Source organism: Nymphaea colorata, chromosome 1 (genome assembly GCF_008831285.2).
Source record: "Nymphaea colorata isolate Beijing-Zhang1983 chromosome 1, ASM883128v2, whole genome shotgun sequence".
In the NCBI taxonomy this organism is placed as follows: domain Eukaryota; kingdom Viridiplantae; phylum Streptophyta; class Magnoliopsida; order Nymphaeales; family Nymphaeaceae; genus Nymphaea; species Nymphaea colorata.
The window spans coordinates 38830603-38851638 of NC_045138.2; the positions used below are offsets into that span (position 1 = coordinate 38830603).

A 21036-nucleotide genomic window follows, 5' to 3' on the forward strand; every position below is an offset into this window, starting at 1 on the left:
TGTTTTCATGTTACTGCTTGAGAGATACGTTTAGCCAAGTATAGAGGGGTTTTGTCTAATAAACGACGTTGCTGTAAGTCTGCTGAGGAAACAATACACCATACAATGCCCATGTTCAGTTCAAGTCTTCTTTTTTCCTTCATACAACCTCGAGCACCCCAGCAAAGAAAGAAACGCATGGAGCTATACATTAGTTCTTCATATAGTTCTCCAACCTAAAAAAGAATTTTGCATTTAGTGAGTGTTGATGTTCAATTCTTCAAGGTAGTCAAACACTCCACTACTGGTGAAAGCGACTACTGGACTCACTTGAGCAGGTCCCTAAGTTATGCCAACCATCAAATTGCAGTATCACAGCATAGCATCACATTGCTTGAAATGCATGCAACAAAACCAGAACAGAAAAAAGAATAATCGGAGTCCGGTTTGCATTCGGGCCCGTGAGCACAGTTTTGCGTTCTACTCTGCATTTGATCGCAAAAGTTAAGAGTACTTAGAAATTCTGAAAGCAGATATTCAGAAGGAGATCTCCTTACTTGTACAGGCATGTAATTCAAGCGTACCGGTAGGCTGCCGGGCTAGGGCAGCAACCCGACCCTCGTGCCGGCCCGTCAAAGACCTTTGGCCCGACTCGGCCGTTGCGGGTTTTATATTCCGCCGCTCAGTTCTCTCTCTCTCTATATAATCTATATATATATATATCGTCTCGCAGGTCGGTCCTTCCCTCCTCGTCGTGACTCGTCAGACAGGTACGTTTCCCTCTCTCTCTCTTTCTCTCTCTGGGTCTTCTTCCCCCCACACACCCCACCACCACCTCTCCACCCCTCCCCCCCCCCCCCCCCACCCTGACCTCGCCGGCAGAGTTTTTCCGTTTCGACGCCAACCCTCGGACCTCCGGCGAGGGTTTCTGTGGAAAGCCACATTGATGACTTCTTTCGCTTGGCTTTACTGGCCTTTAATTCATGACGCGTGTTTCCACCTTCACGTCGCACAGATTTTCTGTTTTCCCTATTTGTACTTTATAACCATGACCAAAGGCCGGAAGTTCGTCTAATATTTACTTTCGTTTTTTCTCTTCTTAAACTTGCCATTTGGCATGAATACAGAGGTAGGATTTCTTGTTTGCAACCCAAAAATTGAAGGGATGCATGGCTGTGTTTTTGCAATGGTGTAGTTTGGCAATATTTATTTTTCATGGACTGCAGCTTCTACAAGATTTCGTTGCTTGCTAAGTGTTTTTTTTTTTTTTGTCATCAGATCCTTCTTCCAACATGCCACGGTAAGGAAACCGTCTTCCTGATCAACTCAACTGTTTGATTGCAAGTTCGTCAACCTAATTGTCATTCTAAAGATACTAATGGATTGGTTCATTTGTCTGTAGGTACTATTGTGACTATTGTGATACATACTTAACACATGACTCGGTAAGGATATCGTCTCTTCGATATCTTGGTCATTTGTTTGGATTTCTTTCGTATTTTTTGTGGAAGCATGTTTTACGATTAATCGTTATATTTTTGTCTTCATTTTTCCATTATATAGACCTTTAGAACCAGCTTTGTGTGCGGGTCAATTTTCTTATGGAATTGTGCAGGAAGGTGGAAAGTTAGTGTAGTAGGTGACAGCACTCATGCAAGTGTATACACAAGCACGCAGTTGAAATCCTAAGCTATTCAAATTATGATGTCAAAATCTGGAAGAGTTAGTATAAATAAAGTTGCTGTGAAGACGAACTATAAAGGGACAAATGAGTTAACAATTAGATCAAGATTTAACATCACCAGATATCCTTTGCCAACTAATGGTTCTGTGGTTTCTTATTTTTCACTGTTCTTTTGACTAATAAAGCATCACTGTCACTCTTGCTTTCGGCTGAACATGCTGCATTGATGGGCATGGTACCAGTTGTATTTCTTGAAATTAATCACCTCGTGGAAGCAGCCTCACATCATGTCAGCATTCATGTGTAATTTATTTTGCATCATAAAACTTCATGGCTCTTGGAATGATGTGCACGGTTACTGGATCTACCTTTGAGGTGTCAGCTTATGGTTACTATTGTTACACTGTGCTGTGATAAAGATACATCTTTGTTTCTATCTCATTCCTACCCAAGTTGACATGTTGACTTTTTATTTCTGCATCCATATTTTTGTGTCCCCTCTCAATGTTTTTGGTTCATCTTCTAGCTTATCATTAGAATTTAGTGTCTTTGCTAGTTCAACTTTGGTTTTAATTCATGTCTTTGCTAACATCTGTAACGTCTGTGTCTTTTAATGCCAGCCATCTGTTAGAAAGCAGCACAATGCAGGATACAAGCACAAGGTCTCATTCTCAAAAGCTAATGCCATGAATTTGATAGTATGCTTTTAGTGTTACTTGGCTGATGTTTCCCTTTTTGTTAGGCAAATGTGCGCACCTATTACCAACAATTTGAAGAGCAGCAAACTCAAAGCTTAATTGATCAAAAGGTGAAAGAGCATCTTGTAGGGCAGACCACATTTCAGCAGCAAGTTGGTGTAGCTTTTAACCAGCATCTTGGTTCTCTCCCTTCAACACTACCAAGACCTCGCCTTCCTGTCCTTCCACCTCCTGTCATCCCAGTTGGTACATCGTCACAAGTTCATCCAAATATGATGCCAGGAGTTCGTCCTCCCCTTTTTCCACGTCCTGCTCCTGGTACTCCCAGTACAACATGCAGATATTGCTTTCATTTTTGCTTATATCAAAACATTCTCCATCATTAGGTTACAATTGTCTTTTTTTCTGAATAAAGTTCATGTTTGTTTTCATTCCTAGTGCTAGGTTTTATATACTTGTGGATCCCTTTTCTTCTATATGACATGGGTATGGGTACAGGTACAGAGATGCGGGTTGATTTTAGAAAATTTGTGTATGGAGGTGTAGCAGAGTGCATATATAAATATATATGTTATATATATAATAATCCACACAATTATCAAGATTAAAGAAAAATGAGAAGAAAATATAAAAACTTAGTGGAAGGGAAATACAAGAGAAGGGAAAAATCTAAATTAAAGAAAAATTAAGTTTGAAAATATAATTTTAAATGTTTTAAAAATGCAGTCGTACCAAGCCGTACCCATGTCCCCATGTCGCTGTACCCATGTACTGACACGGGTACCTGGGCAAATCTCACGTACCTGTGTAGCATAGCTTTTCTCATGTAATTTAGTTGCTTATGCATTCTTCTCTCATTTCTTACTTACCTTATTAGCTGTCTGTGCATCTTCAATAAATTTGGTGTTGGAAAAAGTAACATTAAAGTCATAGGCTGGACTTTGCACCTTATGTTTTCTTGGAATTGACATGATTTTAACATCTTGTTGATGCTGTTTATATTAGGTGTATGTTTTTTAGAACTTTCCACTGCTGTTTGTTATTCTTGTCTTGATGAATGCTTTGGAGCTTTGGATTTCAAGTGTTAGAGCTGATATGTTGATCCGTATTCAGTAACTCGGGGAAATCCCTTTTGTTTTAATTTAAAAACATAAATGAAAATTATGCATACCTTGGTGATGAGTATATAAATGTGTTTCAGTTACATATCACAGCATTTGCATAATCTAATTGTCATCTTTTATAAAAGATTATGATATGATTATCATATTGTATAGAATGTTATAAGTTATAACATAAGTGTCGTATTACATAAAATTTCATGCTATATGTACTTAAAAAGTTAATATATTACATAAAAAAGTTTTTCAATTATTATGTTATATAAAAATAAACGAGTATTGCTAATTATCATATCTATCCTTTCAAAAAAATAAAGTTAACTTGTTAGTCGAGCCAATAAAGAAGAAAACCATAAAGTTTATCTCACCCATGTTATATGGCTTATCTAATTTTGGTGGTTCTCACAAAAATTCCCATGCAGCATTCTTTGTGCAAAGTTTCCCTTTTCTTTAATCCTTATCACTTTTGTGACGACCAAGTAGAGTATATTTTTGCAAATTGGTCTTGATTCTCTTGAATACAAATTAAAAAATACAGTTTCCCTGTTCACTTTCTCAAAATCAATTGAATCAGTGAGTTAATAGTGAAACTTGGATGACTTTGCCTATTCTCAATTTACTTGCCGAGTTGCAATATTGAATCTGCTGGGTTTGGCCTTACTCGAGTTGTCTTAAGTTTTTAGTCAGGGGCGGATTCAAGCCAACTTGGGTGAGTTACATGTTGACTCACCAAGGTTGTCAACAATGATATTGCCAATATTTGTGTATGTGTGATACTGTATTATGCTATGTGAGCCTATCTATGTTCCAAAGGTTTGTGGTTCTAAGTTCTAACTCGCCAAGGTTGCGAACAATGCCATTGCTATTGTTTGTGTGTTTACTGTATTGTACTGGATGGTCAGCCCATTGAATGTTTCAACAATCCAGTGTTCTTGAATCAGGCCAAATTATGGTCCTCTACAGTTTATGTGGTAAAACATATTATTAACCATGCTGCTTTTTAGGTTAGGGAGGTTTCTATTTGAAGACATATCTTTAACCATGCTACTTTTTAGGTTAGGGAGGTTTCTATTTGAAGACATTCGGGCAGGTTTTCTATATTAACACATATCAACATATTAATGCCATGGTAACTTGGGTTAAAACTTAAAACTTGTGAGGTGACCAAGTTGGCATGATATTGTTAGACACCAGATAGGGGGTCCCGGGTTGGGTCCATTAGGCTGGCCCATTTACCTCTATAAATAGGGTCGGTAGACCAGAATAGGGGGATCGGTGAAAATTATTAGGTCTTGCTCTGGGAGGAGAAACCCTAATCTGGAGATTAAGGTTGAGTGTGTGCGTGGAATTCAAGGTTTCCTCTTAGAAGGGATAATCAAGGTTAGCAGTGGCTAACAAATACTTTGTGTGCTAGGTTTGATCATTAACCAGAGAGGTTTTCTCTTGGGCTATGCTTTGTATATACTATATAGTGGCTGGAACTTTTAGAGTTGTTTATTTGTACTTCGTAGGCATTGATCTTTTGAATTGACTTTTGTAGGATATCATATGCCACCTGTTGTGATGCCGCCTGGTGCATCCTCTGTCTCTATGCAGCCTAATGGTTTGCCCGGGCCACCAGCTTCTAGCATGGCCTCATCAGCGCCAGGTGCACCATCATTACCTAGTAATGGTGCTCCTCCTGGCAGTAACCCTGGAGGGTATCTAGTGACTCCAACTATGATGGGTTCAGCATCGGGTGGAACTCCCACCAGTTTGTCACAGACGTCCGCTGCTTCATCTCTGCCTAGTCATGTCTATGCTGCTGCACCACAGCCACATGGTTTGCCGAGAGTGGGTCCTGGAGGGGCTGCACCAACTTCAGTTTCATCACAGGACGGTTATGGCTATGGTCAAGCTCCTGATTCCAGTCACTCCAACCCAGCTTATTAAAAGTGAAACTTGTTCTCTACAAGTTTTTCGTTTCCTTTTTCTGTTTTTTGGGTTTCAGATGCTTGCATAGGTTGGTTTCGGAAAATTAATGGTTGAGGGTGTGAGGAAGCTTCTTCCAAACACAGCCTGGGTTGAAATCATTAACCATGGGCTTAGTTCTGAAGGGCCGTGTGTGAAGACTGCTCCGCTGATAAAACATAAACATGAGATCAGACCGGGCTATTTTGTAGAGAACAGTGTACTTCAATTGTTTGGGTCGATATCGAAAAACAAAACAAATTAAAACAATTAGCCAGTTTATAATATCATTGCAGAAGTTAATTTAATTTGTTTGCATTGTGCAACTTCTGTTTGGGATTTAGCAGATAGAATTTGCCTACGTTCTTTCAGATGATTTTTCTGGTCTAATTCATGTTGAACGATGTAATTTTTGATCGCCAACCATTTTTTCCCTTTTTCGGTATCAAATATCAACGGCGTTTTCAGTTGTACCTTATGTCCCAAAAGGTGAGCATAAGATATGTGTGGTCATTCTACAATTGGCAATTCATTTGTCAGGTGTCAGGAACCTCTAACCTTTACAAAGGACTGTGTTTGATCACGTCGGATCTGAGATCCATTTTTTAGAATTAAATCTTTGGTTCAAAAGAAACATGTACTGCAACATAAATTTGTACCCTTCTAACTTTCATTTGCTCATCTGCAGTCAGAACTTGAGGATAACGAAGAATGTTCTCAAACGTGCAGCTTACCAAAATGTTTTAAGGGGTTCCGCCATTTATGAGGACCCTTGGATCTCAGACTCGGGTGATCAAAACATATTTTGAGAATTTTGAATCAAATGAAGATATATCAAAAGTCCTTGATTTTCAGGCATGTCACATGGCATGATCGTCAATGATGCCTATACATCAAACCAGAACCATCCAAAAAGTGTAAAAGATGAATTGCCACATCTTTGCACGTTTGCAGAAATTTCACAGATAGGACTTTCGGCTTCTCGTTTCTCATGTTAGTGGATGGAAGGAATGGCAGGATGGCAGATGAAAAGGCAGGCGCATATACATCACGTAAAAGGAGAAGCACAGCTTAAATGCATTAACAAGGGCAGCTTGCTGGGTATGCTGTAAGCTCTATACAGCTTAGTCTAACTTGAACAGTTTTTTATTTTATAGATTGCCATCTTTTGAGGTTTCTTAAAATTCTGGTAACTAGTTTTGTGCCGTTGGTTTATCTGTTGAAGATGAACAGTTTGACCCTCCGATGCTCTAGACGGAGTTTTGAACTTAACAACCAAAAAAGATATCAATTACATGTTCCAAAATATTGACGTTCTTATGTTCCCAGTAAGTATCTCTTGCTTTCAAAATATTGGCAGTTTCTATTTACCCTTATTCTCTTTGGATTGGCAATTTGGAACCTTGATTAGACCGGAGCCTGGACCCTGCTACATTAAGCCGTAGACAAGGATTCCGTGTTTCTGGGCCACGCTACGTTTTCTTTATTGGCAAGGAAAAAATTGTTGTAACCTCTTTGTTTCATCCGTTAAACTGTAACTTTACCATTTAACGGAGCCAACTAGGAAGAAAAGGCAGGCAAATTATGATAACTTGTGATTTTGACGTGTAAAATCATGTCCATGATTTAGTGTAGTGATCATTAATGGAATAAGTAAAAGATTTTTTATGTTAAACTACTCACAAGGTTATTAACTTATTATATTTGTGGGTTTATATAAAATGTTATCACAGGGCTCATGGTTCTTGTTAGTTTACGTCTATCTATCTTTTGAGGACAAATCGTTTAACTATACGTTGCTTGTCGCATTGTCTGCGCCAGCAATGATCGTATGATTATTGACTGTTTATAATGCCTGCGCAAAGAGTTGTGGACGAGAGAGAGTCAGAGAGAGAGAGAGAGTCCTTCGCACATACACCTCTGCCCATCCGCAAGGACTAGAGTCCCTTCAGATTTTAACCTGAATCTGGTTCATCATTATTCAAGTTTAAATATTTTTGCTTGCGATCAGACACGCTTCAACTACCATATTGAAAACCACGTCAACACTGCATTTTACATCACTTGTCGCGGGCACTGCTTTGTTTCATGTTCCTGCTTGAGAGATACGTTTAGGCAAGTGCAGAGAGCTTGTGTTTAATAAGTGATGTTTCTCTACAGTCTGTTGAGGAAGCAATACATGATACAATTCCCATTTATGTTACAATTCAAGTTATTTTTTTCCCCTCCATACAACCTCCAGGCCCCCAGCAAAGAAAAGACAATGGAGCAATACGTTGGTTCTTCATCTTGTTCTCCATCGCCTCAAAAAGAATTCTGTATTCAATGAATCGTGTTACATATGACGCCTACAAATTATGTATGGCCAATTTTGCATACTTTATAGTCAGAAAGGCCAACTGTACATGCGCAAGAAAGTGTTCCTCAGTCCCTTTGAGAGGATATTTGAATTCAGGAACATAACACCCATAGCGGAACTGTTCCGTACGCATGTTTCATTATTTTGGTGGATTGCCTGGAACGTGTTCCTTCAGAAACAAAGGAATCCGCCCGTGTCCCTTGTTTGCGATAGAATGCAGGCCCTACCATCCGTGGAAACTCCACGAAATCAAACGTCTTCTTAACAGCCCTTGGCCTATGCTGATGGACGGATTTCATCGAGACATTCTGGTAAAATATGCTCACTCTCATCCTGCGCAGGACCTGAGACGTAGGACCCAGTCCATGACATTTCTGTAGAATGGCTGGAAGCCTGGACCTGATTGCTGCATTGCCAATCTGCTACTCTTTGCATTCGGGTGCTCAAGTCGGTCGTTGATACTGCAGGGCTTGGAAGAGGGGCCTGCACTGGTTCCCGGCCTTCAAGCATGCTCACCACTGTTGACATCTTCGGCCGATGCAAATGGGATGGATTGGTGCAGAGGAGAGCCACATTAAGCATTGTTAAGGCTTCTTCTTTTGAGTAGGTTGAATCTAGATCGGAATCAACAAGGTCCAGGAGATTCCCCCTTTGCTGAAGAATACATGCCTATGGAGACTGAATAGTTAGCAGTGTAAAGCTGTGAAATTTTCAAAATTCGGGTGGCACAGACTTACCCAGTCTAGAAGGTAGGCACCTTCTCCTAAATTCTTGCAGCTTACATTGTTCTGGCCACTAACAATCTCAAGGGTAACAACTCCAAAGCTGTAAACATCCGCCTTGTAACTCAGGTGACCACGCATGGCATATTCAGGTGCCATGTATCCACTGCAGTTTTATGAGGTTTAAATTGGGTGAGAAACAATTCATATGCCCAAATCAATTGTACGACAACCATGTCCTGCTTAAATGTAGATAGGGTAGCATGTGTGGAAAAGCTTCGCCAGAGTTGATTAATGAGCTAATAATAACAACATATCACATAACAAATGTCAAAAGAACTCATCCAGCTGACAGGCCAAGCAGTAGAGGAAGGCATCACGACACACAAGCAGATTTTTTAAAGAACTGCTATAGATTTCCTCTGTTCTTTTTTTCTTTTATTCTTGTTGGAACAACAAAAGTCCTTCGAGGGATTGAGCATCTACATTTTGATTTTATGCTTTACAAATTTGACAAATTTTATAAGTTACTGCACATTAATATATCAATTAAATCTAGCCCAACACTTGGAAAGAGCAGGCCTATCCTCCATGACAATATAGAAAATGCCTCAATATTGACCTAGCATCGTCACTGATTCTGCCAATTACCAATGAGTAATCTCCAACATGACAGAGAAACTTGAGAGACACAACAACCTCGCCTTCTGGTATTTCTCCTAGTGATTGCAGAATTATTGAACACAACATGCCAGTATTTCCCAGCTTGAGAAAGAAGGAAATGCAGATGCAAATGGCTGTGACTGCACCAAGGGTAACCAAGAATAGAAGCACAAGAAATAAATATGTTCTAGCAACCAAGAACAATTCAGTTACAGATCTACAGGTGTAAGGATCCTAGTCTTGTTGCAGGTAACAGAAGTTAAAAGAAAATCTAATAGCAGATCTTTTACAGATAATTCTAATTTATATACGATGAGTTTAGAGAAGAGGAAAACAATTGAACACTCAGAATAGCATATCTCGCCAGAGAATTCTGATTTATGTAAGACGAGTTAAAGAAGAGGAAAAAATTGGACACCCAGAGCTCTTGCTTGGTTCAGTGCTTGGACTGTCAGCTTAGGGTCAGGGGATCGCATCTTTGTATCATGCACTGAAAAGCCAGAAGCTTAAGAATCATCTCCTGTCCAATCTTCCAAGCACACTATGCAAGCACTTGACAGCCCTTCAGGTATGCAGTATAAGATATTGACATGTGAATAGCTACAGCTTCTACCTTTTGCACTTCTGAATTTAGAGAGGAAAATTATGATAAACTGATAGAAGTAGAGAATACAACTTACTAAGTTCCAGCTATACGAGTGCTGATGTGGGACTTCTCATCTTCATGAAGTTTGGCCAGTCCAAAGTCCGATATTTTGGCATTCAGATCTTTGTCAAGGAGTATATTGGTAGATTTTATGTCTCTATGTACAATCTTCAAAGTAGATTCTTCATGAAGATAAGCCAGACCCCTCGCTATCCCAATGCAAATCTTGTGGCGTGTAGGCCAATTCAGTTTCAATCTTTTCTCTTCTGGACCTATAAAAATCTGTCATTATTGACACAATTTGAAAGGGAGATTAGAAAAGAAAAGATATTTAGAAGATGTTCATCAGCAAGCTTTACCAAAAAGAGCAGTGGCAAGAGAATTGTTCTCCATGTACTCATATACAAGTAATAATTGCTTTCCTTCAGTGCAACAGCCATACAGTTTTACAAGGTTTGGGTGTTGCAAGGCAGAAATCATCCCCAACTCTGTAATAAATTCATGGCTACCCTGCTTTGATTGGGAAGAGAGCTGCTTGACTGCGATAATAGTTCCATCTGACAGATGACCCTGCATTTTCCAAATATTCCTCTGTGATTATTGCTCTGCGGTGGCACGGTCACTTACATAGATCAAGAAACCATATCCAAACCATATTAATGGTTAACATGATGACCAGACTGACTTGGGCACGTCCCTAATTTATGCCTATTATGGCACATCAAATTTCAGTATCATTGCATAAAATTTCACATTATTGTTTTTCAGACGCATGCAAGAAAGCCAAAAAAAGAGAAGAATAATTGGACTCTGATTGGCATTGTGGCCAATAACCATAGTTTTGCATTCAATTTAGGATTTCATCAAATAGAAATTAGGACTTTGAAATTCTGATCCAAAAGGATGTTTTCCTTACTTGTGCGGGCATTTAATACAACTGTGCTGGTTATTAAGTCACATCTATACCTTGTAAACTGATCCAAAACCCCCCTCTCCGATCTTGTTAGCATCATCAAAGTTATTTGTGGCAGCTTTAATTTGTTTCAAAGTGAAGGAACCAGCTTGGAGGTTGAATTGCCGAAGTTCTGCAAAGGAAACATGGTCGGAGGAAAAATGTTTAGGCTATAATCAAGTAACAACAAAACACAGGCTGCAATATAAGGACGACTTGTTAGGCCTGCAATATTTGGAAGGGCCCTGTTCCAAAACAACTCCGAGAAACCGTGAGGGAGGGCTTTGCTTGTATAAATCAATTGCAAGGGCTTTACTTTGATTCTTCCTAGGTCGAAGCGTAAGGGGATAACAGGGACAGACCCCAGCGAGAAATACCAAGAGGACAAGCACATAATAGCTATTCTTTTCCTAACCTGTCACCTTCCTTTCTCTTGGCTTATCCAAATCAATATCCTTATTAGACAAGGTTACTCCGGTGCCTTAACCTCTGCCTCTAGTTGAAGTATTTCAATTGGGGGGGGCAGGGGAAGCCACTCGCGTAACTAATAAAGAGAACCAAGAAGGACATTGGAGAGGGATGGCAATCTATCGAGTGACCAGAACATTCATCCCTAAGGCCACTAAGGGATTCTGACTTGATACAACTATTCATCTCCTCTTCCTTTTCTCTTACATCTCTACTGTCTCCAAGTTGACAGAGGGAGGATACATGATCTAATGTGGGCCCAACCTATCCATTGAAAATATTATGTGTAACTTTTGCAAACTAGCCATCTTAGGATTCTTAAAAGAACTTAGAAGATCAAAAACAGGTCTAGAACATGGATCAGCTGTTTCCAGGGCAAACCTTGATAGGTGCATCAATCAACGTCAATTTTCACATATGGAACCTTCTGTTAAACTAAGTTGAATTTATATGATCACATGAACCAATTAAAGAACATAAACAAAAAGTTCATTTAAATTAAAACACGAACTGACAGAAGCTAAATAACAATCCAACTGCGGTACGAAACGACAAGCCAAAATAGTAGTATTATGGATTTGGTGTGTGACTGCAAGATGGCACTTACCTATTTCATCTTGCTTATGGAACAGGATGCCTTTCTTCCAGAGTAAGCCAATGACCAAGAATATCAACAAGAGAAGAGACATCAAACTTGCCACGATGCTGATGATAATCTTCCTGTCAATGCCTTCCTTAGGAGGATTAAATTCTTCCACGTAGACCAGGCCAAAGAAACAGCCCACCAGATAGTTACAAAACTGTGATTATCAAATCATAAACGGGACTGACAATAACATTTGTTAAAATTTACTCTCTCTCTCTCTCTCTATCTCATGCATACAGGTGGGTAACATAGCACAAAGTCTATGACTTGCAGATTTGATTAGAGGTAGCACTAAATTCTCAAACACAAATATCCAGCGGTTATGCATTCATGTGACACCGTGGAACTAGGGAGCTTCGATTCCATAAGTTGCAGTTTTATATCCTTGCTCCCAGTGTAATTTATCCTATACAGTAAATTTTTTAAGTACAAGAAACCAAGCTAAGGTTGCTTTGTCTTAGTTATTTATGCCTCAACATGGTTTCAACTTTCAACATGTGATAGCAAAAATGTTGTCCAATGTAATCAAACAAAAGACAACTAAATAATGCAGTAACTAGGGTTCTTCATTTGAAATGGCAAATAATTCAATGTTCCACATTCTTGATCAGCGCAGGAAAAAACATATGTACTTAATGTTCTTGTCCTAGACGGTGAGATCTTTCTGAAATATTTGACATGTTGGTTATCTGTTCTATAGGAGGAGGAATATGAAAAGATGGTGGAACTAGAAATTACATGAGAAAGCATAAAATAAAGAACCTTTATTGAATAAAAGAGAGTTACCAGGTTCAACTGAAATAGCTGACACAAGAGGACCATATACTCCAATATATGGAATTCCTGTAGTGCCTTTTCCAGCCCAAAAGAAGTGAATCTCTAGTATGTTATCAGTTACATTCACACTTTGAAATATTTGTACAGTAGCCTTGTTGGATCCATTGGCAGCCTTTTTTATATTGAAATCCTTTAATTCTAGCTTCCCCTGCATCTCCATTAATACAATGTAAAGTCCTAAAACTATTCGCCAAGAAAATGCTGAGCCAAATTTTTCTTACCTGAATATACACATCAAATATGCGTGTCCCCAAGCTGGTATAATTCTTATCATCCGTTATTACTATCTCAGAAAAGTAAAGCTTCACTGTGTAAGGCCCATTCCACAGACATAGTCCATAATATTTGAGAGAGAGTGGAGAAATGCGTGCCGTTCTGTATAGTTCTGGGTTCGACATAGATAGTGTTGAGTTGATGGAGACAGTGTATACATCACTGTCATCATTATTATCCATTATAGTTCCAGTGCTGCTTAATGCCCAATTTCCTTGAGGGCTTGCATAGAAAGCTGCACCACCATCTATTGCAGTATCTCCATCAAATGTTGTGTTGCCAACAGTGACTGATTGACTGCTCCCACATTTCACATGGAAAGAAGAGTCTGCAAGACAGGAAAGCAGATGATGTGAGATAAATGCTAAAGAGGCAATAACTCTGGATTTGGGCTCAAAAGAAGTACAAACAAGGAAGAAGCTTACGTCTTGGTTTTCGAGCATTGCAAGGATAATTTTTTCTCAAACAAGGATGTATAATATGTCTGCATGAACATGAAACATGGAAAAATGTCCTCAAGAAAGGGGCATTAACTGCTATAGAAAGTTTTGAGCTTGTAGGCACAATAAGTAAACAGCAAACAGTCTAGAAAATTAATAACACAAGCCAGAAAATCAAAATGTAAAAAGAAGGCTTACTCATTTTTCAGTACTTCTGGGAAGCTCTCAACTAAATTGCTGAAGATTGATAATTGAAATGTCAGTTGGAAACATGACAGAATGTAGAGAAATGTAAAAGTCGTAAAAAACTGAATCATGGAGAAGCATAAATATAAGCTGAGGCAGCGAGGCTTACGTTTTTCCACCCATACAATTAAGCGATGAATCAGAAGTAATGTCTGTGAAGTTGTTGTATGACAAATCCCTACACAACATTGGCAACATCAATATGAAAGAAACACCAGATCTAAAGCAAGGCAGGAAAGAAAATTTGTGTTTAGAAATTTCAATTTAACGGACATAAAAGCGGAATTTTAAATGGAAGTCAAAGAAAAGGTAACTTGATGGGTGGATGAGAGCACTGCACAGCGTGAGTTTCCATATTCGCAGGTAAAGTAGCCGTTAAGTGTATTTCAGTCAAGATATTAATTTACAGGCAATTGCTGGAGTTGCTCCTTCTTTTGTCATAGCATGTCCCTAATGATTGTTTTTTGACATCTTATTCATATTTAACCAGTTTTCATCTGATGGCCTTCGGTTGGAACCAGCTCAAGCTCAGGCATGAGTCAGTCAATCTTTAATTCAGAGGCAGGCAAGCCAAAACATCGACTAGAAAGACATGGAGACTTGGAGTGCTTTTAGCCTAAAGAGAAGAATGGAATAATTAAGAAGAAAACACATACACTTCCACACTAGTCCCCAGTATCCAACCAGGTACAGTGCCAGATAAGCTATTGTTTGTCAGATACCTGCACCAAAAAATAAAAAAACATGCACCATTTTATCATGTTAATATTGCTAACTATTATGTTAGTACATAAAAAAGAATCCATAAACGTTATCACTTGAAATGTGTGTACGTACACAAACTGTAACCGGGAAAGAAATTGTAAAGAGTTTGGTATTCCACCAGTCAAGTTGTTAAAGCTTAGATCCCTGCAAGGAAACAAAAGCCAAGTAAGCTACGCAAGGAACAGCAGGGGATATTCCACTGAGAACCGTCAGTTTAGTTCACTTCCTTTACTAGTCATTCACTTACAGTATTCTCAAGGCCTTGAATTGACCAATATAATCAGGGATTTGACCAAATAGCAAGCAGTTCCTCAATATCCTAAACCATATAATCACAATCTCTTAGCTCAGTCCCTTGACAAGTAGAAACTGTAGATCCATAACATGAGAGACAATGTTGGAATTAAGCTCACAAGCGTGATAAGCGGGTTTGTCTGCTCAAATCAGGGAATTTTGAACTTGTTCCAAGTATGTCGCTGATCCTCCTGTAATTGGTGGGATTCCAAAATTGTAATATTGTGACAAAATTACATTAACTAAATATTAAGTAAGTTTATAAGAAAATGTACAGCTGCTCTAGATTTTCCAATTTGCTGATGCCAGCTGGAATTGGACCCACCAGATTAGTGCCCTGGATTTCTCTGAGACAAAATCATTTCAGAAAATAATTGTCGAAGAAACGCCAGTAGTTCCTGATGAAGCTGATAAAACTTACAATCTTTGCAGTTGTGTCCAGCTCACAATTAAGTCAGGCAGCTGCCCAGACAACCCATTGCCACTTATCCTACTGCAGTTCAAACAACTTTCAGTTAATTTCTTTGTTTTTCTCAGCAATTATGAATTCCATAATTAATCAAATTTGCCATATTGCTTGGTTAATTGAATTTTCCATGGTGAAACTTTATATTACATACATCATGATTTGTAAAAGAAATACCAAAATTCATGATATAATTTTCGAGATGGAAACATTTCCAAAAGGTTCCTTATCGTTTAAAGCAAGTATTTTTATCGGTCCAGGTAGGAACAATTTACACATGCTGCATCCGGCTAAGCCAGAATCAACTGTGATATCTTCTTCCTCAACGATAAAAGTTATGAAGCACTGGCAACTTTATCAATTGGGATCCACTTAGGCTAGTCACAGTACTAGGCCTGGTTGGATTAGCTTATTAACAAGAACAATATGTTTGAATAAAAGATAATTATTACATGCTCGAGTGCATTAACGATGTGAATATCCATATACCGCAGCTCCTACGTGAGTTTTTTATGTAATGACTTCCCTAACAGATACAGATGTGGCTTGCCCAAATGTTTAAGATGCAAACTGAAACCATTTTATATCATATCTTCACTTGGATTTCCACATTCATCACATTATCATGCATTGGATGGAAGAGTAGATAAATGCACAGACAAAATAGTCTCATACTCACACACATATGAATCATCTGTTAATATTCAACGCGATAATGGGTCCAATGGTTCTTCAAATTTACAGAATTTTAGTTAACATTTGGAGAAGTCCTAATTGATTATTACATTTTGTTGTGGGAAAAAAAGGATTGTTGATCTTATTACATTTTCCGTTCCCACATCACCTCAACAAGGAAACAGTAGGGCCTGTGCAAGGATTCTTACTGACCATCCGTACATACGTTGGTGCAATTTGGAGCACTTGTTAATTCCTTCTGTAATACCTAGTTTACTTTATCTCAATTAGGTAAGCTTTGTCTTCTCAGTCTATTCACACTGGAAGTATAAAGGGTGGAAGTGGGATGATTATTTTACTCTAAAATAACTGATCAATTAGTAGAAGGGAAAGAAAGTATCGTACAAGTCAGTCATGTTTGTCAACTTTGCCAAAGTTTGGGGCAATTCTCCTGTAAAATTATTTGAACTGAGGTCCCTGCATCCAAATTTAACCACTTAACGGTGAGGCATATTAAAGGCCAAAAATTAGTTTCCGAATGGAATCTACCAACGGTAATCTTACAATCTTTGTAAATTGCTCAGATTTCCAATATGTGGGGGTATTTCTCCAGAAAATTGATTTGCTTCAAGTATTCTGCAGGCCCAAATCACATAAAGTGCCAAATTTAGTGGAGTTTTAACATTTTATGCTACCAACTTCACCAGAACCTTAAAATAACTTTAAAACCTACAGTTGCTGAAGTGTGACCATATCTCCAAGTTGTGCTGGAATAGGACCTGATAAGCGGTTACCATAGAGAGTTCTGGAGACATTTAGAAGGAAACTTAAATGAATAATGGAGACAAACAATAAAAACAAATGAACTCGCCAAATTGTTCTATGCATGATCATTTTGTGCACAACGGAGTTAGGATCTTCACCATGGTAAAGTACTATCATAGCTACATGTTCCCATAAACCATGATCTATACCCTCTGCTTCATGGTTAAAATAACGCGTTACAGGACAGATAGGGTTAAATTTTATTTAACGAGCTTGTAATGTTTGTTTCGGATTCCCAACTTCAGAACCTCACGACCAAAATCTTCTTACTCTTTATGAATCACAGATCTGACAGTGTTCAACACTACATCTTTGTTCTTCAAGAAATCATCTTAGACAAGACCACCTTAAACAGGAGCCGTACAGAGTGCACATAATCAGACGCAACATGTTGCCCGGTTATGCTGGAAAATCATTTTGGCTGGGAGTTCCCTTGAGTACTTAAATGAACAAAATAATTAAAGATTCAGAGTGTACAAGAGAACGAATACGAAATGCTTAAGAGCTACAAGCAGCATCGTCAAATACTGTACCATATCGGCCACTTTGCCAAAAGAATTACTGGGTCGACACAGGTCTAGAATAGTATTTTTTATTTTCAATTATTTTGGCTTGGTCTTTAATTGCTTTTTAAATGAAAAACTGGGATAGGCTGATATCCAACAAGCGACACCACTTCCAATAATGGCAACATTGACCATAAGAGGATCTCGAAAGGCGGAGAGTATGAGAAACACTCTTAAACTGTGTCGCGATCGAAATAACGCTTATACTCTCGTCCAGATTATTTTCTAATGACAAAGCTAACTGACAATTTACTTTTTCCTAAACAAGAAACATCTAATGTGTCCAGTCTAGTGTGGTCGGAATTTGATCGGGAGGATCCAGTGATTGCGTATTTGTTAACTACCTTTTCTTAGAAGAGAGAGAGAGAGAGAAAGCTGAAAATCTTACAGATTGATAAGTCGGAGGGCGCCCCACTCGGTAGGTATAGTACCGCTCAAATAATTGTCGGTGACATCACTGGTAGCAGCAAATACAGTAAGACGAAAAAGAAGAAAGATACAAGAAAAGAATTGTGATGCTTAAGACAAGCTAGAGCCATCATTGATAATCAAACGAAAACTGAAGATGGTAATTCGTCAAAATGGAAGAGAAAGGCTTACAATTGAGTAAGGAAGGGGAGCTCTGTTAGTTCCTTTGGAAGTGTTCCAGCCAGACCCAGTTGTGGGAGAAATCTGCGTATAGATGCTTTGACTGTTACTTGCATGTAAACTGCTTTAAATAAATCCACATTGTATATGTAAAAAAAAGAGATTGACAGGCATTACATGCTGATAACGTGGCAGTAAGTGGTCGAATTTTGAGGGCATTCACATCCGACAGACGGATTGGATGCAGCAGGAGGGAACCAGCTGCAGGGATCAACGCTGAAGTTCCAGTCCGTCTTGCCCAGCGTCCTAGCGATCTGCTGGAGGGCAGTCACTGCCACATCCCCACATGAATTCAATCAGTCTCTTCAACGGAAGATCACAAAAACGCCGCAAATGCCAACCAGCATGGCTGGATATGTATCTACCCACATTAGTTCGGCAAGTTCGATTGGACCTACTTCATATTTTCATATCCTTTTACAGAAATTTCAGAAAATGCATCCGTATAACACAAAAACCAAAGAACAGAACATATTCACGGGATAATATATAGATATACATATATAACATTGTATATTTGTTTCACGAAAAAGTTGCTAAAAAGCGTACGAGTTTTCATACCATATGAATGTAGAATATCGGGGGTCCTTTGTGAATTGTGAATTTAAAATTAGAAAGAACTCAGAACAAATGACTGTCATGAACACATATATATTTCCTTAACAGCATGATAATCACACCACCTGCTTATTTTTTTCTGAGCTTATAAAATATGAATAAGATCAAGATATTATATTCCTGCTGTTGAGTTTAAATAGATGTTTACTTCATAAAGAAAAGAAAAAGGAAATGATCTTGAACAAGAGACTGAGTAGTGGCTGTAGCTGTCTAAAGACGCAACCAAATGCTGACAAAGAGAAAAAGATTTTGCTCTCACTCATATCAAGACATACGCTCTTCCAGAAAGTCAAATACACTATTCATCCGCTTAATAAAATAACATGAATATCTAGGATACGACAACAACCATATTAAATAAAACAACCTTAAGCCCGCTGAAGGGCAGAAGGATCAACCTAAGTTTTTTGTAGAATGTTGACCAACTTATTAAAAGGCCTTTGACTTTGACTCGAGCTCATTTAGAATCCAACCATGGACCATTTCGAGGTATCTTTTTCATTGTTTGCTCAACAGTGGACAAACATGTTCACGATGGAATCGATAAGATTCAATTATTAACAACATCACATAATATTTCTGATTTAGTAAAGACACATGAATCCGAATCTATTAAGAGACTGAATCTGAAAGTGAATCCACGACCCGATTCATTTGGAGTTTTGGATTCAATTTCAGAAATTCGAACCTTGGTACCAATTCAATTTTAAGAAATCTATTTCTACTGTTCACAGTTTTATTTTTAATATAGTAAGGAGGCGTTTGGCATTCCGCACCAAACCAGGTTTAAGGTGAGCTTGGATGAGTGGATTTGGTCAAACTCCAAAAGGCTTAATGCTGGATGTGTCATCCACCCACAAGAACTATTTAAAAAGAAACTATTTAAAAAGAAACTTATCTTTGAGTCTGAGATAATAACTAAGTTTTCCATCCGAACACCCGTTGGGTACTGACCCAAATTGAAATTGTAACAATGAAGTTCAGAAAAGGAAACAATCCAATGATATTCCATGAAACTTGATAATGACAAGAACGGAGACTGGTTAAGCTTATTCCATATGGACCCGACGCCGTTCAATTCGAGCAACTCTGGTTGGGCGTATTGAGGAGGGACTGACAACGCGGGAGGATAAGATCTAATCTCGTGTCCGATGTTCGGAGAGGTGCTTGAGAGAGTCGATCATGCCAGATGGTACAGCCAGATCTTAGCACCCATGACTGCTAAGTGCAGGGACCTGATTTGCAGGCCGGGATAAGAAACCATGGCGGATTAAGCCATCTGTGTTACGAAGAAGAAGAAGGTCTTCTCACTGCATTTTGGGAAACTAAAGCGAACCTGTAAGCTTCTTGACATGTACTCTAGAAATTAATCAGTAAGAGAGACGGTGGGGTTTTGGGTTTACTGAGAAGAAAGGAAGCCTGCTTCCCATCTTCGGAAACCGATGACAAGAAGGAAAAAAACAGAGGTGGGGTTGCTGCCGGACCGCCGGTCAATCTTGAATTGGTGGGTACCTTCTTTCGGATCCAAAACTGGAGACGTCTGCGCCGAACAGGGACGAGGAGCAAGCAAGAAGGCGATGAAGACGGAAGCAATGAAGAAGAAGACGGTGGGAGTTGCTTGAAGCTGCCGGCCGCCGTCACCACCACTACCCACGCCGCCGTTGTTCATAGTCGACGATCTAATCTTTCTTTGATCACCAACACTAGTTTTACCGCTGCCCCAATGTTGGTCTCTTGAATGGGATTCCCCAAGTAGGCTCAACGAGTACACGGAGGTGCCATCACCGTAGAAAGGGATCTGCTACATCTCACACTCTGTGAACTTTCGTTTCCGATTCTCTTTCTTGGGATTTCGTCTGCAATTATGGGGTAGGAGTTGGGGAAGATGATGGCAGCAGAAATTCCTCTTCTTTAAACGTCCTGTTAGGTGGTACAGCAGGGCAGCAGCAAAGGAATTTATTATTGCAGTAGAAGACAAATCCTTTGGGTTTTAGATATGGAGAACACAGACGAGAAGCACGCAGTGGCTGACCAAGGAACCGCGGGATGGGATCCACAGACAGGAAACGATTGGTCACAAGGGGCGCCCCTTTTTCAATCGTCTGCCATGGCAGCATGACCAACATTGCCACGGGCTTCGTTTTAACAGAACGAAGTATCGTTTAATCCAACTTAGATTCGATGTTCGACTCAACCACATAGAAGAAAAATGGACAAAGACGAAATTGATATCCTATTAAGACTGCTGATCAAAAAGTTTACATAAGAAACGACATTCTAGTGGTTGAATTATAATTTCAAATTTTTAACAGTTTTTCCAATTTAACTAAAATATAACATAAAGTTTTTTTCCAAATATGAATTAATATTTTAGATATCCAAAGAAATGGTATGATAAAATATATATCCTATTTCAATTGGATCCATTGACCGTTCTCTTTTTCCTGTTCTTGAAAATCTAGTTCGTTTCCACATTTTTTGCTCCTTTCCTATCC

General features: G+C 38.9%; 2 protein-coding genes across 11 annotated transcripts in view; one reads left to right on the forward strand and one right to left on the reverse strand.

Annotated features, from left to right (window-relative positions):
• The first annotated feature begins 617 nt into the window (after positions 1 to 617).
• On the forward strand, positions 618 to 5740 carry LOC116260668 (U1 small nuclear ribonucleoprotein C-like). Of its 2 annotated transcripts, none has more exons than XM_031639116.2 (6): positions 618 to 749; positions 1258 to 1279; positions 1382 to 1424; positions 2284 to 2325; positions 2406 to 2679; positions 5023 to 5740. In XM_031639116.2, the coding sequence occupies exons 2-6, from the start codon at positions 1272 to 1274 to the stop codon at positions 5412 to 5414; spliced, it is 759 nt and encodes a 252-aa protein (XP_031494976.1). In that variant the 5' UTR covers positions 618 to 749; positions 1258 to 1271; the 3' UTR covers positions 5415 to 5740. The 2 variants fall into 2 exon arrangements, with proteins under 2 accessions (XP_031494976.1, XP_049934338.1); XM_050078381.1 differs by lacking the exon at positions 618 to 749 and adding an exon at positions 967 to 1108.
• Positions 5741 to 7562: 1822 nt separating this feature from the next.
• The window catches only part of LOC116260638 (probable LRR receptor-like serine/threonine-protein kinase At1g07650), a 29792-nt gene continuing 16318 nt past the window's right edge, over positions 7563 to 21036 (reverse strand). Inside the window, exons 1-24 of one of the 9 annotated variants that reach the window (XM_031639088.2) lie at positions 20054 to 20620; positions 18041 to 18194; positions 17876 to 17947; positions 17664 to 17732; positions 16618 to 16689; positions 16449 to 16520; positions 16290 to 16361; positions 15165 to 15236; positions 15019 to 15090; positions 14863 to 14934; positions 14697 to 14768; positions 14522 to 14593; positions 14341 to 14406; positions 13794 to 13862; positions 13637 to 13675; positions 13424 to 13482; positions 12947 to 13326; positions 12675 to 12873; positions 11850 to 11993; positions 10789 to 10907; positions 10182 to 10392; positions 9857 to 10094; positions 8529 to 8679; positions 7563 to 8460 (exon numbers count right to left, since the gene is read on the reverse strand). In XM_031639088.2, coding sequence (XP_031494948.1) covers positions 8068 to 8460; positions 8529 to 8679; positions 9857 to 10094; positions 10182 to 10392; positions 10789 to 10907; positions 11850 to 11993; positions 12675 to 12873; positions 12947 to 13326; positions 13424 to 13482; positions 13637 to 13675; positions 13794 to 13862; positions 14341 to 14406; positions 14522 to 14593; positions 14697 to 14768; positions 14863 to 14934; positions 15019 to 15090; positions 15165 to 15236; positions 16290 to 16361; positions 16449 to 16520; positions 16618 to 16689; positions 17664 to 17732; positions 17876 to 17947; positions 18041 to 18194; positions 20054 to 20210 — 3096 coding nt within the window. In that variant the 5' untranslated portion in view covers positions 20211 to 20620 and the 3' untranslated portion in view covers positions 7563 to 8067. Of the gene's footprint in view, positions 8461 to 8528; positions 8680 to 9856; positions 10095 to 10181; positions 10393 to 10788; positions 10908 to 11849; positions 11994 to 12674; positions 12874 to 12946; positions 13327 to 13423; positions 13483 to 13636; positions 13676 to 13793; positions 13863 to 14340; positions 14407 to 14521; positions 14594 to 14696; positions 14769 to 14862; positions 14935 to 15018; positions 15091 to 15164; positions 15237 to 16289; positions 16362 to 16448; positions 16521 to 16617; positions 16690 to 17663; positions 17733 to 17875; positions 17948 to 18040; positions 18195 to 20053; positions 20621 to 21036 lie in introns of those variants that run through there. The other 8 variants (XM_050078369.1, XM_050078370.1, XM_031639092.2 and 5 more) reach the window with 8 other exon arrangements.

Excerpts from the sequence above, each read along its gene's own strand:
- LOC116260668 (XM_031639116.2), top strand. Across the intron at positions 2,326-2,405 it reads ATGCAGGATACAAGCACAAG|GCAAATGTGCGCACCTATTA; the intron begins GTCTCATTCTCA and ends CCTTTTTGTTAG. Across the intron at positions 2,680-5,022 it reads TTTTCCACGTCCTGCTCCTG|GATATCATATGCCACCTGTT; the intron begins GTACTCCCAGTA and ends TGACTTTTGTAG.